Genomic DNA, 20,214 nt, shown 5'->3' with positions numbered 1-20,214 from the left:
AATTGTTATAGAACCTAATAAAAATATTACCTCACTTCCTATTAGGCTAGCTAAGGAAAAATTGCAAAGTTTGTACAAATACTGTCCCTTTCTTGGTTTGTTTGTTTGTTTGATTTCACTGATTACTCAGTGTTGTTCATTAATTGGCATTGTCTTAGTCTGTTTGGACAGCTATAACCAAATATCATAGACTGGATGGCTTATAAACAAAAATTTAGTTTTTGTAGTTACAGAGACTTGGAGGTTTAAGATTCAGGCACTTGCAGATTCAGTTTCTGGATAGAACTTGATGAACTGCTATCTTTTCCCTATTTCTTCTCCATGCAGAAAGGGCAAGCAGTCTTTCAAAGCCCTTGTATCCTAATAATGTCAACTTTCTAATGTCTTCACCTTAAGGGTTGGAACATCAATATATGAATTTGATGAGGGCATAAACATTGAGATTAAAGCATGTATCATTTAAAACTCTAACTTCAGCTTTTGTCAGATTTTCTTAGTCCATATGACATTTTTTGAATGCTGTGTGCTTTTATGTGATACTTTCTTGTACTTATGTTGTATCCTAAAATTGAAGATAAATTCCTGTCATTGTAAGGGGAGTTTAATATATGTGCACGTATGTACACATACAAATCCACATTCCAACTGTTTCTGAAATTTTCTAGTCTTTCAATTATTAACTTATTAATCTTATTACACATTCTATCCATTTTATTGATACTCTCTGTGTACTAATTACATCCTATTTGGTATGAACTCAGTATTATTGATGAAAGTCTAAGACAGTGATACTCAAGATTGGCTCAGTCATGAAAACCATAATCCTAATACTCTGAAATCTTACTAGAAAATACAGATCACTCTGTTCATAAGGAGGCATAAAGTGTCAACTCTATTATATGTTTAAGATTAAATATTTTATTACACATTTATCACTGTTATACATTTAATGAAATCTCAAGAGATATATATGTATATACATATATATATAAGCATCACATCTTATGACAGCTCTTATAGATAAAATATAATACTCAAATTTAATTAAATAAATCCTATGAATATTCAAAGGGAAGAGTTAAGAAAGTCTGGGAACTTGAAAGAGTAGAAATACCCAAACGTGGAATAAATAGTTATCTACAGGATAAATAACTCATTTAAATGCAGGTTTTGGACACACTGTTTTTTAGTTCTTTGTGGACATAAAATTCCATCTGTGTTGGAAGATAAATCCTGAATTTAAGATGTTAGTACTAAATTTTCATTATATTGTTTACCCATTCTTACTTCTATAGCATTCAATTTTACCCAGGCATGCTGTCTACCTTAACCCTCTGTCCTAGAAATTTAAGCTAGTCAGTGAAATATTTGTTCCTGTAAGAAATGTTGCTCTGAGAAGCAGTATAAAAGCATAGACTCTGGAACTCTACTGCCTGATGCATCCATCACTTTCTTACTTTGTGATCCTGAGAGTGTTATTCTCCACTCAGATTCTTCATCTTTAAAATGGGGATAATAATAGGACTACCTCAAAGGATTATTGCAAATTTAATTAGTTAATAAATATTAATTCAAAACACCTAAAATTGTGTTTATTACATAGTAAGCAATATATATGTGAAACTGTTTTTCATTATTTTATGAAAATACACTAAAAGGACTTGAATAGAATATTGAAGCTCATGCATTTTGATGTGTAGATATTCTTTCTATTATCTAATTATTTTCAATATGTGCATTACAAATATACTATCAGGAGATAACTGTAATACAAACAAACCTGTGCATAAGGAATGAGGCAATATTGTTGAGGGGAAAGAGCCAGAGCATTGAAATCAGATAGGTGTGCCTTACTTCTAATCCAGGTTTTGCCACTCACTAGGGATGTGACTTTGGGCTGGTTGCTGAATACTTCTTAGTAAGCTTTATGATCTACAACTACATTAAAGGGTTTTTTTTTTATTGGTTTTAGTATGTGTGCATATGTGCATGTCTGTGTGTCTGTCTATGTGCTACTGGGGGGTGAACTCAGGGCCTCATGAATTCTAAGCAGATGCTCTACTATTTAGTTACAACCCCAGCTCCAGTTTATTATGTTTTAATGAAAGCATAAAGGGTTCTTTCTTTGCAAAAACAAAAGTGTCCTATAAATTGCAATGAGAAATTTAAAAAGGGAGAGATATCTGTCCACAATGTGACATGTATCAACTTCAGAATAGCAAAATGATCATAAATCAATTAACACACAAGAAGTTGGGAAACATATTTGCTGCAACTCAGACAAAGTATTGAGACTTAACACCTGAATTAATTTTATAAATAAATTATATATTCCACAAAACTCTAACAAACAGATGAATGAGGGATCTGTAAAGAGTGCAGTTGAAAGGAACTACATGAAAAAACTTCATTTCAGTCATTACCAAGTGAATGAATATTATTTTAAATGAGAAGTGATATTTCATTGATTTTAAAAACCAAGGTGTGTTTTGAAAGTGATAGTAAAATTTACTATAACCTTGTTATAAATCAATTTGCCATATAAATCAAAAACCTTAAAAATATTTGAAGAGTTGACCCAGTGGAAATAGAGATTCAAAATAAAAATATATGTTCAAAATGTTCATTAAAGCACTGTTTATAGCAATAAAAGATATGTCATTTAACAAAGCAGTAGCTATATAAATTATATAAATATGCGGTCATTTAAATTAACTTTTTGGCATAAAATTAGAAATACTCATTCTTATTTCTTTTGTAATGTGAAAAAATGAAAGTAATATCTTTAAAGAACTTGTTTCAGAATTTTGTCCATAGTGGATATTCAAAGAATGTATTAGCACTTAATTCTATGCCAAAAGGTAATTTTTCAGGCAAATATATTTACTCTTATAATTTATGTTTGTTACTAGCAAAATCATAAGAGCAAGCAAATAAATTCCATAAAAGGAAAACAAGCAAAAAACTGTGAGCTATCATTTTTCTCATACAGAATTGAGTTAAAAGTTAGAGAAATTTTTCCTAATGTGGGTAGTAGGTGACCAATAATATATTATTAGTACAATCATGAATTCTTCAAATTATTGAAATTTCTCTTAATATTTTTCTAATGCTAAAATATACATTTAATGCTCAGATTATAGTCAACTCTAGATTAATATGTTAATAAGTATATGCCTCTACATATTGATTGAAAAAAATTCAAGAGAGACCATTAAAATCATCTCATAAAATATTCACATATCCATCAAATATGACTATTCTATACTAAAATCATTCCTTAGTTTTATTTATGGCATATTAAACTATGATGCAACATAATTAGCCTATGTAAAGGAGAGGTTGTTCCTAAAATTCTAATTCTGTTCAATTTAGAGTTCATCTATTAAAACTTCATTGCTCAACAAATATCCACAAAACATTAATGTATCAGGCCTTCTTCTAGATGCTGTGGATGTAGCAGCTGCAAAGACATACAATATCTCTCTCCTCATGGAAATTTTTTGATCAGTTAAATAACTTGCCCAAACCATTCAAAGCTGGAATTTAAACTGAAAGAATCTGGCTCTATGCCAGAACCCATCTGTATCTTATGAAATGGGGCCTTACTTTTGATACAGTGAAGGGTGTAGAAATATTAAAGGCAAGAAGTCCAAGCAGAGAAGGGGCCCATTATGCAGAGGACAGTAGGAAGAGAAAATAATGGAAGGAGGAGAGCAAGAAGAGAGGAATTGAAAATGGGAGATTTCATGTCAATTGAAGCCAATTTGATCTACTCCAAGTTTTATATAGGATCCTTAATGTAACTAATAATGACATGGGGACATTTGAAAGGTTAAACTTCAGTTCAGTTTCTCTAGCTTAGTCTAGTCTGTCTTGATTCCTCTTTATTTAATCTTTATATTTCTTCCTCTGAAAGTAATCTCTTTCAATTTTAATTTCTCTTCATTCTCAATATTGGAATGCAACATTTTATGATATTTCCCTATTGGTGAAACATTTAGGATTAATACATTTGAACTGTGAGAGACTGTTAAACTATATGACATTTGTTTCTTTGTATAGCTATTCTTGTTCCCTTAAACCAACTACGATCATAAGCAAAATTTTTAGGGAAAAAGTACAATTCAATATTCTGAGCATGAGTTCTATTTCAAATACATAAATATTTCCTTTTTTCATTGTAAATAAGTATTCCCAACTTAATGATGATCCTAACTGGATTAAAATTTTAAATGTCATGTTACAAAATATTTACTTAACAAAGATAAAATGATACAATTAAAATTAAAATGTTTCTTTCCTTTTGATTACAATATTGCTACACGAGCTTCATTTTATTGTAATTTATAACCCAACTGTATAATCCTTTTCTAGGATGATCACTATGGAAATATAGTGATTATGTTATATCCTAATATAATTCTTTCTTGTTCTTGCATTGGAAACTTACATCACATTTGCAATTTGTAATCATAATTTAATTTATTTTAGTGATTTCCCTTAATTTAATTATCAAAAATATAATTTTTTCTAAGTGTTCCTAGTTTAATTTCCAGGCAGTTTTATCATCTTATTTGACATACATTGTTTAAGATATTATTTTCATTATTAATTGCTATTTAATGACATAGCTAATATAAGTTAAATTTATTTGACCTGTATGGTCTTATAGGAGTCTTAAAAATATTGAAATGAAAAGTGTAGAAGTAATCAATATGAATAATATCCAATATCATAAGAATTAATTTGGGAGAGAGTTCTATTATATGGATTTTCCTTTTTATTAGTTAAATAACTTAGTTTAAGCATTTTGTTTATCACAATTACTGTTTCATTTTTAATACAAGGCTACTAATATTTGTGAATTTGTTAATTCTTCAGATGGAAAAAATCTTTAAATGGACACACTTTTTCTAAGCAAAATATCTGACTAATTAAAATTTCCAAAATCTTTCCATGTGTTTGGAACCATGACAGTCTTTTTTATTCTCTTTATGGTGCCGGGAATTTAACCCAGGGCCTAACGAATGCTAGACAAATGCAATATTACTAAGCTACATCCATAGCTTGATAAGTTTTAAAAAGTGGAGTATGAATAATAAAGCTAAAAGAATTTTGGGATGCAGGAAATCTCAATGTTAATGTCCCATGGGTATTCACATAAGTATTTTGTTGTAGCACAAGAAATAATCTTAACTTTTAGGTTTCTAATACACATAAGGAAAGTCATATGGGTCTCTTTCCATCATAGGTCTTTCCATTATTGTGGATATTTTTAGTTTTACATGACTTTTAAATTAACACTGTCAACAACTCTATTTTAATTCTATTTCAAAATGTAAATGTAAAAATGCACTTAAATCTCTTTATTCTGCTACTTCCAAACTTTCTACAGTGTCTTGTAATATGTATAATAGAGAATGTAGTTGAAATATATCTTATGACTATGTTAATTTAGTCCCAGATGAAAAATACAGTAGCATTGACAAGTCATATCAAAGCATAATAAGATGGGGATAAGACATGCACAGGGTAATGATTTTTGTTATTCTGTGAATTCTAACTCCTTTAATGTAGATATTTAGCTATCGTTTAATGATAGAATATTCTAAAACATATAACACAAATGGGAAATAGTTTTTAACCTAATGAATCTGACTCTTGTTTGTATCTTTTACCAAAAATTATTTCATCTTTTTCTTAGAAGCAATTTTTAAATAGCTTTATATTCCTTTTTGAAGAACTTTCATTATAAAATTTAGTTTATACTCTAATATTCCTGTCAGACACAGGAATTGTGACTAACAAGTTAAAATAACTAAGTTATTAGAATGATAGTCATCTTTTCTCTGAAGTATGTCACTATACATCAGGATAAAATCATATATAGTAAAACAGTTGTATTTTAACCTAACACATCCTTTTATATTAGATCATGTCTATGATATTGCTTTAATCAACACTTAAAGTTCCTGCTTTAATGAACTTTTCAGTATAGCCTGTGTATTTTTGTGTCTGTCTGTCTGTCTTCCAGGCCCTGACTCACACTTTCTCTGTTCCTCCTTCTCTCTCTCCTTTTCTCCCTACTTCATTTCTGCCTTCATTCATTTTGAATGACAGAATGCATTGGCATACACACATGAACACACACATCCCATATTTTGTTTAGAGAATTTTAATGAATGCAATACCAGGGCAAACAGATTATTAATTTCTGGAGTAATTAATGAAATTGCTAGACAATTAATGAAATTGTCATGGTAATATAAAACAATTAATGCTTAAGTATCACTTGACTTCAAAATCAACCAACCAGAGAGTTTAATAGCATAGGCAATAAGAAAGGGTGTCTGGTTCAAAACTATTCATTTTACAGATAAGGAATTTTCTGTCTAGAAAGGTAGTGTAGGATTTGTTAAGATCCAAATCTGTCTTCTCTCTTATCTTTTAAACCAGTGATGTTTTTAAGATTTTCTTTAATGCTACATATTATAAATACACCCATTAGTCAAAATCTGGGCAGTTGCAAACCCCATCAATTCTGTAGTGATTATCTCCATTATATCCACCACACTTTCCAAGTAAAAAACCTGATTTTCCCCCATGGGGCAAATGTATGCTGATTTTCAATGTTGAAACCTCATGCTAAAATCTAATCTAAACCCGTGCTAAAATCTAATCTTTCAAATGATGAAATTTTGTTTAGTCTGGTCGGTGGATTTAGAGTTCAATATTACACTATTTTTTTAGGATTAAACTTATATTCCAAAGCAGTTCAAATTTGTTTCCTTTTGATTATAAGGAATATAATCTGTGAATATTTTTGATTATAAGGAATATAATCTGTGAAAATTTTTCATAGCATCTCCCTTGAAGCATTATTTAATGAATATGGCAAGGAATTAAAAGATAAACATCACACAAGTACAAGTAACTTAGTATCTAAAATAGATTGTTAAGGTTTAGAACTGAATTGACAAGATGAGAGATCATAACCCTGAACTTCAAGGTTGTGCAATAATTTTGTGAATTTATAGAGTTCATATTTTTCATTTAATTCCATTTTTCACTTGAGCACATATGAATTTCAAATTTCCTATATTCCTGGAGGCAAAGGAAAGATCATTTTATAAGCAAACACATTATAAGCAATCAAATTGTATTCTTTCATTTGAAATGTATCAGTTTCTAGTGACCTGAGTAGAAAATTTCTAAAAATTAATTGATTTTCAAATAAGTATTTCTCAAAACTTACGTTATCTTAGCTGCACAGTTAAGGTTAAGTTTTTCTTGCTACTCATAACTGAATACTTTTTCTTGCCCCAGTAACTGAAATAATTCGGCACATAATGTTTACGTAAGTCTTGTGAAATATTTATTTCATGCTATTCTCAATTTAATGTGTTTCAGTTTTTATTATTCCTTGCATTACATCTACTTTTAGTTAGTGATTTATCTAGCAAAAAGTGTACTTGTTTAAATGAGGTTCTAGTATATGATATGTAATGTTTCAATATAAGAATATGTGAAAATTCATTAAAGGCAAGTGATTGTGTACAGATACTACCTTTAAAAATATTGTTGCATAATTTCTTGCCCCATATTTGAAAATGCTAATGTAGAAAGTTTAAAAACATACCAGCTTGGTTTTTGTATTAATGTTTATAAATTGGAAAAGTCTTTTTTTATTCAATTTGGAAGCATTTCCTGTTATGTACTTTCAATCAATACATTTAAATACTTCCTTTAACAAATAAACTCATGTCATCCTGATAAACTGAGTAATGAATAATTGCACATCTGCAATTTAAAATACCTTTTACATTGATTTTCAAAACATTTTTATCAGCTCATAATGCAAACATGTTTTTCAAAATGGATAATATGAACTGGGCACAGTTCATGTGTAATTCCAGTGACTTGGGAGGCTGAGGCAGGAGGATCATAAGTTCAAAGCCAGCCTCAGTAACTTAGGAAGGCCCTAGCTAACTTAGTGAGATCTTGTCTCAAAATAAAAAATAAAAAGGGTTGGGGTTGTGGCTCAGTGGTTAAGCATCCTGGGATCTTTCTCTGGTACTAAAAAAAAAAGGAGGGGGAGGGGATAATATGCACTTCTTTGCATAAACTTTTGTTTTAAAAATAACATTTTTTGACTTAAACAAGTAATGTATAATTATGGAAAATCTATAAAACATATTTACAAATAAAAACCAAATAGCACTTATATATACTTCAAATGTATAGTGATGGCTGCTAACATTCCAGTATATAAATCTTTAAAAGTTTTTACTCCCTTTATCTTTTGTATAAGTCATGGGCATGTATTTTATATATATATATAGTTTTATAATTTTGGTTTCTAAACTGTAGTTCCACATTTTCCACTTAATCTGTTTTTATAATTACGAGTTACAATATCTTTAGTTTGAATATATTTATAGATATAGCTACACCATCCTCATCACTTTTTATGGATACATAATATTCTGCAGATGTATCGTGATGCAGATATCTAATCACCTATCATTGCACATTTAGTATGTTTTTTCCAAGGACTTCACAATTACCCAACAGTGGTGGAATAAATGCATTTACATCTTTGCACACTGACTTATTTTGGGGGGAAAAATCCTGGAAAGTAGAATTTCAGGTTCTAAAACATGACTATTTAAAATACTTTTGATACACATACAAATATGTTGTATCTTTAAGTAACTTTCTATTGTTGTGCAGCAGGGACTTTGAACATTTTTCACATAAATGTTTTTTAATTTTTTAACAGCTGATAAATGATTACCATCCTGAGAAATGCATTTTTTACAGTTACTATATCTTAACCATATACTTAAAACATTCAGTAAAATCAAATCATTTTTCTTCCTGAATTGCACTCACTTTTAAAGTAAAATTATGATATTAAATATTATGTACTCTTTCTCATAAGTCATTTTAATTTAATAATTTCTATACTTATTTCTTAGACTATAGAAAGAGAACACTGTTATTTTTAAAGTCTGTTACACTGAACCTATAAATTAAATACAGTCATGCTTTCTGTTTTGTAATTGTTCCTTAGAAGTAAGCAAATAGCTACATATACTGATTATACATTTTTCTTCATTGCATTTTATTTGGTTCATACCTAAATGATCAATGTAGCATTTGAAAATAAATAATCTGACCCTTTTAACCTTGCTCATTTAAAATATGATATTTCTGTCACTCTCATCATTACTGAGCATCTTCTTTTGTCCTGTATTTTGTTAGGAAAAATGTTTGTAAAACTGAATTCAGTAGGATAACTATCAGAAGTATTTTTTTCCCTTTCCTTGATGGTTTGGTAGGGAATAGTTAATTTTGAAATATGTCTCTTCTATGTAAGTAATATGCTTGTTGAACTTCAGTTAAAACAATCTCAAGTAATATTTTGATTTAGTATTCAGATTACATTTATTTTTATATGTATTTTATGAAAAACTAATTATTAACTTTTCACTTTTTCTTTTTGTTATTAATGATTTGGATAGCTTCATCAGGAAATATTTGAGATTGGGACTCCTTCACTCTTAAATAAAGTCTCAAATTGGGACAAATATCTTTAATTCTTACCTGGAAAATATTTAATATGTACTTTAAAAAGGATATGATTTAGAATAAATTCAGTTATAAAATGCAAATGGTTAATGATTATTTCACAAGTTCTTGATATTATTTTATTACAAATATGAACAATATTTTTTTTCTACATTCAAATCATGTCAAGGTAGATCTTGTTTTGTGAAGACATAATAATCAAATAAAGAAGTTACAGATGTGATTATTTGCATTGGAGGCCCTCAGGAAACTGATTGTCACTTAAAAGTTTCTATTTCAGTTCAAGGAAGTACTTTTTATTTTAACTAAAGGACAAATATGTAGGTAATGATGGAAGATAACCATTAAATTAGTGAAATTTGGAATACTAATCAGTGCAGTTTCTGAATTTAAATAAAACAATCTTGGAATTCCATGATGCCTCTAATGATGGGTTTCTAAATTTTTATTTTTACAAAATTTGAGGTTCTTTCTTGAGTTTTAATATTGGGTTTAAGAGTTTTCCCTCTTAAAATTCCCAGATTTGAGTATTTTCTTCAAATTTCATGAGATGACTGAATTAGCAGTCCTGCCTATTATAGTATTCAACTTCATTGTGAATCACAGCACTGCCAAACCTGTGTGCTTTCTTCAAAGTAATTTGGGGTGTGAAGCTACTCTGGGACCACAAGAGTACTGTGTGTATGGGTGTGTGTGTGTGTGTGTGTGTGTGTGTGTGTGTGTGCATATGCATGTGTTTGGAAGAGCAAATTAAAGCTATTACTGTTTACAGTGTACTATAGAAATCACAGAAGGTGTGCTGATGATCTTAGTAGTGTACGTGCAAGCATCTACCGACTTGCTGCTACCTAATTTGGCCATGTTCAGGTAGGTCTTTGAATTAGAAATCCATGTATAAGTTAACATTTTTATTTTTGCATCAACTTGATTTTTAACTTTATGTATACATTAAATAGTTTTTTAAATTAAAAATAATCACAGAATTAGTTTATTGATTTAAGAACAGGTAAACTCTGTGTGTGTGTGTGTGTGTGTGTGTGTGTGTGTGCACGTGCATGCATGTGCATGTATGGTACTGGGGATTGAACCCAAGTACTCTACCAGTGAGCTTTACTCCCAGGCCCAAAGTAATCCTCTTAAATGACTTGTATCAAAATAAATAACTTACAGGATATATGATATGATTTTAAGAAACACATTAATCAGGATCAGCAAGTGATTGAGAAATGGGCTAAGAGCTCTGAGCTTGAGAAAAGTAATTTGAGATATTTATGAATTTAAGATATTCATTTAGCCTTAGTACCTTTTTGTTCTCTGGCTTAATTTTTTAAAGTAGAAAAAAGGCCTTGATTAATTTAGATGCATTATTAATAAAACCAGTGAGGTAAGTATTGAAAAAATACAATTTGTCTTATAGAAATACTAAAACTGATGGAATTCAAGAGGATTTGTATATATACATGTGGAAAACTGCAGAGCCGTTTTCAACATAATTTAAGTGAAATCTGGTATTTATGAAACAATATTTTCGTAGTTTACAAGTTAATAACATATGAATATTACTTTAATACATTAACAGATTATCACTTATGGATAGACACAAATATATAAACTTTTGTTGGAAAGATGTTTGTCCAAGAAATCTGATTGTCACATTACCCTCTTAATTACATTTAATACAGTGTGAAAGTTTTAATATTTCATTTGATTTCAAACATATAATGACTAATTTTAACGTATACTCACATTACAAAACCAAATAAAACTACTATAATGACTTTTGTAATAAGCATTGTTTTTCACACAAAAGAACATGAACTTTTGAGATGCCTAAATAAGTTTGCCTTCTAAACCTATAACCAGAATTTCCCAAAATGTACTTAGAAAATTCTGAGACTATTTCAGGAATAAATTAACAAATAATAGGTAGAGGGAAATTTGGTGAGTGTTCTGTGGTCAAGTGATTATTCTTTATTGCAGGATATGCAAATTTGTACTGTGACTCAGAGAGAGATACAGAACAAAAATCTTCCACTGTATCACTTTTTTTCCTTTCATAGAGTAGGCATAGAATAATAGTTGAAAGTTTAGCAATTAGGTGTTGCATTTCTCAACCAGTGCACAGCCCTTCTATTTACATTAATTCCTCTAAGTTGTGTTTCTTTACAATGAAAAAAACTGGATGAAACCAAAATACTGTTTCTGAACTATTTTCCGTAGATAGAGCAAAGTACCAGCATAGAAAAATGCACTTGCTTAGTGAAGAATTCTCTAAGATGACAAAGGTCAGATCCTGCACCATGCTTGTTCTGTAAATATGGTTTTATTATGTGTGCATTGTCTACAGGCTCACTTTGTATATTCATTGTTTACAGCTACTTGCATGCTACACTAGCAGAATTGTGTCAGAGTAACTGAATAATTCCAAAATGTCAACAATATTTACTATTGAACCCTTTACAGAAAATGTTTGCCAGCTACTTGAAGTGTGTATCTAGTAATCAGAAAGAGCTTAATGCAGCTGCTATAGGAAGTTGCCATCCAGAAGTAGTCCAATTGTGAGAACATGCTTATGTTTGTCTGTCTGTGTATATATCTATATAGCTATATCTGTATACTTTTGGTAGTATGGCCATTTTGACAATATTAATTCTTCCTATCCATGAACATGGGAGATCTTTCCATCTTCTGAGGTTTTCTTTAATTTCTTTCTTTAGTGTTCTGTAGTTCTCATTGTAGAGGTCTTTCACCTCTTTTGTGAGATTGATTCCCAAGTATTTTATTTTTTTCGATGCTATTGTGAATGGGGTAGTTTTCCTAATTTCTCTTTCTGAAGATTCATCACTTATGTATAAAAATGCATTGGATTTATGAGCATTGATCTTGTAACCTGCTACTTTACTGAATTCACTTATGAGTTCTAAAAGTTTTCTGGTGGAATTTCCAGGTTCCTCTAAATATATAATCATGTCATCAGCGAACAGGGATAGCTTGAGTTCTTCTTTTCCTATTCGTATCCCTTTAATTTCTTTGGTTTGTCTGATTGCTCTGGCTAGAGTCTCAAGGACGATGTTGAATAGAAGTGGTGAAAGAGGGCATCCCTGCCTTGTTCCAGTTTTTAGGGGGAACGCTTTCAGTTTTTCACCATTTAGAACGATATTAGCCATGGGCTTAGCGTAGATTGCCTTTATAATGTTTAGGAATGTTCCCACTACCCCAATTTTTTCTAGTGTTTTGAGCATGAAGGGATGCTGTATTTTATCGAATGCTTTTTCTGCATCTATTGAAATAATCATGTGATTCTTAACTTTAAGTCTGTTGATATGGTGAATGACATTTATTGATTTCCGAATGTTGAACCAACCTTGCATCCCTGGGATAAAACCCACTCGATCGTGGTGCACTATCTTTTTAATATATATTTGTATGCGATTTGCTAAAATTTTGTTGAGAATTTTTGCGTCGATGTTCATTAAGGATATTGGTCTGAAATTTTCTTTCCTCGATGTGTCTCTGTCTGGTTTAGGTATCAGGGTGATATTGGCTTCATAGAACGAGTTTGGGAGGGTTCCCTCCTCTTCTATTTCATGGAATAGTTTGAGGAGTATTGGAATGAGCTCTTCTTTAAAGGTTTTGTAGAACTCGGCTGAGAACCCATCTGGTCCTGGACTTTTCTTTGTTGGTAGGCTTTTGATGACCTCTTCTATTTCATTGCTTGAAATTGGTTTATTTAGGTTGTGTATGTCCTCCTCGTTCAGTTTAGGTAATTCATATGTCTCTAGAAATTTGTTGATGTCTTCGAGGTTTTCTGTTTTGTTGGAGTATAGATTTTCAAAATAGCTTCTAATTATGTTTTGTATTTCACTCGTGTCTGTTGTGATGTTTCCTTGTTCATTCCGAATTTTAGTAATTTGGGTTTTCTCCCTCTTTCTCTTTGTTAGTGTGGCTAAGGGTTTATCAATTTTATTTATTTTTTCAAAGAACCAACTATTTATTTTGTTAATTTTTCCGATTGTTTCTTTTGTTTCGATTTCGTTGATTTCGGCTCTGATTTTAACTATTTCCTGTCTTCTACTACTTTTGGTATTGGTCTGCTATTCTTTTTCTAGCGCTTTGAGCTGTAGTGTTAAGTCGTTTATTTGTTGATTTCTACTTCTTTTTTTGAATGCACCCCATGAAATAAATCTTCCTCTAAGTACTGCTTTCATAGTGTCCCAGAGATTTTGATATGATGTGTTTTTGTTCTCGTTTACTTCTAAGAATTTTTTTATTTCCCTCCTGATGTCTTCTGTTATCCATTCATCATATAATAGTGTATTATTTAGTCTCCAGGTATTGGAGAAGTTTCTGTTTTTTATTCTGTCATTTATTTCTAATTTCAATCCATTATCATCTGATAGAGTACAAGGTAGTATCTCTATCTTCTTGTATTTGCTAACAGTAGCTTTGTGGCATAAAATATGGTCTATTTTAGAGAAGGATCCATGTGCTGCTGAGAAGAAAGTGTATTCGTTCTTTGTTGGATGGTATATTCTATATATGTCTGTTAAGTCTAAATTGCTGATTGTGTTATTGAGATCTATAGTTTCTTTATTCAATTTTTGTTTGGACGATCTATCCAGTGGTGAGAGAGGTGTGTTAAAACCGCCTAGTATGATTGTGTTGTGGTCTATTTGATTTCTGGAATTGAGAAGGACTTGTTTGATGTACGTGGATGAGCCAATATTTGGGGCATAGATATTTATGATTGTTAAGTCTTGCTGATTTATGCTTCCCTTAAGCAGCATGTAATGTCCTTCTTTATCCCTTCTGACTAGTTTTGGTTTGAAGTCCACATTATCTGAGATGAGGATGGATACTCCAGCTTTTTTGCTGTGTCCGTGTGCATGGTATGTTTTTCCCCATCCTTTCACCTTTAGTCTATGGGTGTCTCTTTCTATGAGATGAGTCTCTTGCAGGCAGCATATTGTTGGATTTTTCTTTTTAATCCAATCTGCCAGTCTGTGTCTTTTGATTGATGAATTCAGGCCATTAACATTCAGGGTTATTATTGTGATATGATTTGTATTCCCAGTCAATTGACTCATATTTGTTTTTGACATGATTTGGTTTCTCCTTTATTTGGCTATTCCTTTAGGCTAGCGCCTCCTGTTGCTGATTTGCATCGTTGTTTTTCATCTCTTCCTCATGGAATATTTTGCTGAGAATGTTCTGTAATGCTGGCTTTCTTTTTGTAAATTCCTTTAGCTTTTGTTTATCATGGAAGGATCTTATTTCATCGTCAAATTTGAAGGTAAGTTTTGCTGGGTATAAGATTCTTGGTTGGCATCCGTTTTCTTTCAGGGCTTGGTAAATGTTGTTCCAGGCCCTTCTGGCTTTTAGGGTCTGGATTGAAAAATCTGCTGATATTCTTATTGGTTTCCCTCTGAATGTAATTTGATTCTTTTCTCTCGCGGCCTTTAAAATTCTGTCTTTATTTTGTATGTTAGGTATTTTCATAATAATGTGCCTTGGTGTGGGTCTGTTGTAATTTTGTATGTTTGGAGTTCTATAAGCCTCTTGTATTTGGTTTTCCATTTCATTCTTCAGATTTGGGAAATTTTCTGATATTATTTCATTGAATAGATTGTTCATTCCTTTGGTTTGTTTCTCTAAGCCTTCCTCAATCCCAATAATTCTTAAATTTGGCCTTTTCATGATATCCCATAATTCTTGTAGATTCTGTTCATGATTTCTTACCATCTTTTCTGTTTGGCCAACTTTGCTTTCAAGATTAAATAATTTGTCTTCAATGTCTGAGGTTCTGTCTTCCAGGTGCTCCATTCTATTGGTTATGCTTTCTATGGAGTTTTTAACTTGGTTTATTGTTTCCTTCATTTCAAGTATTTCAGTTTGTTTTTTTTTCAGTATCTCTAACTCTTTATTGAAATGATCTCTTGCTTCCCGTATTTGCTCTTTTAACTGTTGATTGGTGCGATCATTTAATGCCTGCATTTGCTCTTTCATCTCCTCCTTCAATGCCTGCATTTGCTCTTTCATCTCCTCATTAGCTTCCCTGATCGTTTTAATTACGTACATTCTGAACTCCCTTTCTGACATTTCTTCTGCTGTGCTGTTATTGGGTTTTATTGATGTAGTATCTAGGTTTGTTTGGGACATTTTCTTCCCTTGTTTTCTCATATTGGTCAGTTGTCAGTGGGACCCTGAGATATTGCAGTTTTCCGCTATTGGCTTATAGTGTCCCGGTAGATTTCCAGTGTATCACCTCCCAGCCTTCAGTAGCCTGATGTCTTGGAGGAATCTGATAAAGCAGCGTATCCGAAGAAAACTGCCCCTAGCCCCCTCCTGGTTCCACGATTTGGAACTGGCTCTGTGCTGAAATGCTCTCACTGTGGGCCTGCACCGTGCAGCTGGCTGTGTGGGAGGAGCTCACTGCCGGAGTGTGGAAGGCTACCTTGGGAAGACTCTAGCTGCCCTGCCCGGCTCCAATAAGCCACCTCTATCTGGGCCTGCCCCCCGGGCCGAGCTTTACCCAGTGGGCAGACTCACCCGTGGCTCTATTTCAGTCCGAGTCTCTCAATGCCTCCCCTTCTTAACTCCTGGGTTCTGGAGCGACAGGCACCCCCTCTAGGCCACCATCTTGGATCGCCCCGAGAAGAGAGCCTGCAGCCGGAGTGGGCAGAGCCGCCTGAAGAGGTGTCTGGCTGCCCTGCCCTGATCCCAGAGGCTGTTTGCGGATCGAGGCTCTCCATTGGTTCGGGGGCTTGTGGCTGGTTCTATGTAGAAAGTCTCTCACTGGGCGGTCAGCTCCGAGAGGCTAGCCTTGAAAGGCACCTCCCACCGCAGGGGTCCAGACTACTTGGGGAAGTCTCTGGCTGCCCTGTCTGGACCCTGAATCTGCTTGCGTGCCAGAGTACACTGAGCTGCACTGGCTCCGGGACTCGGAGCTTGTTCTGGTCAGAAAGGCTCTCACTAGCGGGCCAGTTCCGTTCCGAGAACCTGGAGAAGCTGGCTGTGTGGGCGGGGCCCACCGCCGGAGTGCGCAGGGCTGCCTGTGGATGACTCTAGCTGCCCTGCCCGGCTCCGATAAGCCTCCTCTATCTGGGCCTGCCCCCCGGGCCGAGCTTTACCCAGTGGGCAGACTCACCCGTGGCTCTATTTCAGTCCGAGTCTCTCAATGCCTCCCCTTCTTAACTCCTGGGTTCTGGAGCGACAGGGGGTGCAGTCTCCCTTTAGGCCGCCATCTTGGATCGCCCAAGATTTTCTTATTTGTATCAAAGCATTTTCTTTTCCTTTCATATATTTTAGTTAATCAGTTTTTACTTAATATTTGTAACTAACAAGAATTATCTAATATACAGCAACATTTTTGCAGGGCAGGTAATATTTAAAAATTAAAATATTGGTTCAGGAGAGGATACTGTAGCTTCTAATTAAGCTGGAATATTTTCAATTCCTTTTTCCTTTGTGCTATATTTTAAATCACGTAAGTATTAAAATATTCGTTTTAAAATAAACACGCTTTTTTTCTGAATATTTTTATTGTAACTTTAAAGTAAGGGGTATATACATCTGTGCATGTTTACATTTTTACCTGAGCACACAGTGTTTGTGAATTTACATGATGACATTTTTTTAATGACTACCCATTTGAGCCTTCTAAGCTTATTTTTTCACTACATAAATGTATAGTGTATAGTTGAGATTTTTGTTTTCCCATTATAAGTATTTATGAGAAATTGAATTTTTCTATAAAATCTCTTAAAGTCATAAATATACTTTTAAGATTTTTTCATGTTTGCTAGGATTTGCTTACTGAATATAGTTCACATTCCAAATAAAGTTTTCAAAGACCCTTTTGATATCTGTAATTGACTTGTTTTAAGGTATCATGAGTTACACAGTCCATTGTTGTGATTTAACAGTAGGTTTACCTTTTCCCTTTCTCATCTCCTTACGTCCTAATTTTTTTTTTTCTGAATTGATTTCAGTAATACTTCGTGCCTTTACTGGCATGGTATGTTATCAGGAGTACTATTCAAGAGTCTCTTTCTGGGCCCTAGTTCTAGGAAATTCAAATTAAAAAGTTCTTGATAAATGGATTCACATGTATGCTGGGGCATCTTGCTTAAATACATGACCTAAATTTTACAATAATAGTTTCTAAAATTGTATTTGAACCCACTTTGACTTACTGAAAACTTCATTATCAGTAAATAAATCACAATGAATTGAAAGTCAAGCTTTTTATACTATTGTTATCAAATATGTTTGTTATCAAATATATTTCCCAGGATATAGATGTACCAGAAAGTGTTTCCTATTTAGTTTGGAAGATTTGCTGTGTCTTCACCTTAAATATGCTTACATTTTATTCAGATTAAAATTATTTTACATATTTCACAATCATGTGTTTATTTACCAAATTTCATAATTTGAGTAAATCTAAAAAATAGTATGACATTTAATTTGTATATACTACTTGTAGTGAAAGTGATATATTAGTGTAGCATTTCTTCTTTTATGCATCCTGTAAGTAGGAGTCAGAAAAAAAGGAACTAAACATTAATTTTATGGGTTTTTTTCTACTCGATAGGTGCTATGGATATAGAGGAGAGAAATCGCCAAATGAAAATTAACAAATACAAACAGGTAGCCGGATCAGATTCCAGACTGGAACAAGATTACCATTCGAAGGCAAGACATTTTTCTTTTTAAAAGTTGTAAAATAATCAATTAATCATGTGAAGCCATTAGATTCTTTCATATACTGAATATAGATTAGTCAGACACAAACATGATGCAATGGCCCCATGATATTATTAAGTGTTAGAATTTTTGTGTTTGTATATTAGCTCTTAGGGATAGACTTTTCCTTATTAAAAAAGATTATTATATAGTATGGGACGTTAAAGATGTGAAGAATGAACTCAGGATTTTTCATTTTATAAAATCTGAAATCCCTCAAAAAATGTTTAAGAAGAACGTCCATTATCTTCTTACGGTTTCTTACAGATTTTTTTTTGTTGAAGATTTTAGTTAAATCTGGCTTATTATTAAGTTATTAAAACAAAAGATATACTCTTGAAGTATTAGTAATTAAAAAGATCTTTTAGTAAGAATCTTTTTGAACTACTTCATGGGAATAAGTTGAGGTATGAGGTTTAGCAAAGAAGAAAATACTCCATTGCTGTTTCTTTTCATTACCTTTTTTCAAGTTGTTTTTAGGTTCATGACAGTATTGTATATCATGAGTATCATGTATACTGTGTTATACCTGATACTCTCAATAATAGTGTGAAGGCAGAAGAGAGTATCAAGAGAAAATAAAATTGGCACAAAACATTAAATTCAGAAGTGAAGTTTGTGAACAAAATGCATAGTGTGAGCTCCTATACACCTGCTTCTTGTGAGACATACATTTTGACCCTGAGCTTCCTAACATCAGCAAAAACAGAAAGTGAAACAATCATCAATATGATTTTTGTTGTTCATACAATTAAAAACAATTTCCTTAGAAGCAATAACAATGATTCTTGACAGAATTTTATTACAGTCAATTAACCAAAGGATAAGAATACTATAAACTTGGATAAGAACATTTTTCCCCCAAAATAAATTTTGATTCCACTCCAATTTATGGATAGTGTGTAAGTCTTCAAAATTGCGTAAATTTTGACACCAAGCATTGTAAGTTGTGGGGGCGTGGATCTACGTATTAGCAAAAGACTAATTATACTAAGCAATATAGTTTCCTATGTATTCTCTTAAGTAGTGGTTTTTATAGTTTCAAAGTAGTAGCATTCTGATCACCTGGAGAGTTTTGGAAGCAGTTCTCTGGGCTGTCTCCAGACTTGTGGAATCAAAACTCTGTAGTTGGGTCTCCTGTGTTTTGGCATGCATGTCGGGAGATTCTGATGTAAACTACAGTTTCAACACTACTTTTCTAAAGTGAACTGATTGCAAAATTCACTTTAAGGTATTTGGAGTTGACTTCCTCAATTAGGGTTTTCGCTAGAAGCCAGACATGAATAGTGTTATCAAAAAATGGAGACTTAAATTTAGAGAATAAATCATTTGGCACATTTATAAAGCTTCTTACAGATTCTAACAAATCCTATCAGTGCATAACAAAAACATCGTTCTGTTTTCTATTGCTGAAATTATGTAGTCAGCTTACTCCAAAATATAATCGTCATTAAAGTACAATTTTTTAAAGGATCCAAAACAAAATCCTATTTTGTATCATTGCAAATTATTTCCTGATATTGGACGGTCTTGCTGGATGATCTGTCTCCCTATCATCCCTAGGTTGATCTTCTTTATGAGCAGAAAGGGGAATTACAGAGTATTCTTCTTTAGTCAAGGGCATATATAGATTAAATTATTAATAGTTTCCATATGAACAGTGTCTCAGATTAAAATTTTCAACATCATCCTTCTCTTTTTGTTGAGTGATTCTTAACTTGTATTTCCATTCTTTACTTCCTTATTTAGATTAAAAATGCCATTTATAGAATCTGATGTTGAGCTCTGTGTTTTAAAATATTAGGTCTAATTCCTGGAAAAAAAATCATTTAACAGATAAAGGTACTGTTATACAATAGCACAGGGATA

The 20,214-nt window shown here is 32.3% G+C and overlaps 1 protein-coding gene across 50 annotated transcripts in view; it reads left to right on the top strand.

Moving 5' to 3' along the window:
- Nucleotides 1-20,214, top strand: part of Rims2 (regulating synaptic membrane exocytosis 2) — a 601,671-nt gene that overhangs the window by 430,291 nt on the left and 151,166 nt on the right. For 35 of the 50 annotated variants that reach the window (XM_047527031.1, XM_047527039.1, XM_047527015.1 and 32 more), the window contains one exon: nt 18,194-18,294. The exons of the other annotated variants lie outside the window; for them this stretch is intronic. In XM_047527031.1, the coding sequence (XP_047382987.1) occupies nt 18,194-18,294 (101 nt within the window). The remainder of the gene's footprint in view (nt 1-18,193; nt 18,295-20,214) is intronic. 50 annotated transcript variants of the gene reach the window in all.

This window comes from Sciurus carolinensis, chromosome 1, assembly GCF_902686445.1.
Source record: "Sciurus carolinensis chromosome 1, mSciCar1.2, whole genome shotgun sequence".
Lineage (NCBI taxonomy): Eukaryota > Metazoa > Chordata > Mammalia > Rodentia > Sciuridae > Sciurus > Sciurus carolinensis.
Note: the sequence above shows the minus strand (reverse complement) of the source record. Positions and strands in the feature narration are given on the sequence as shown.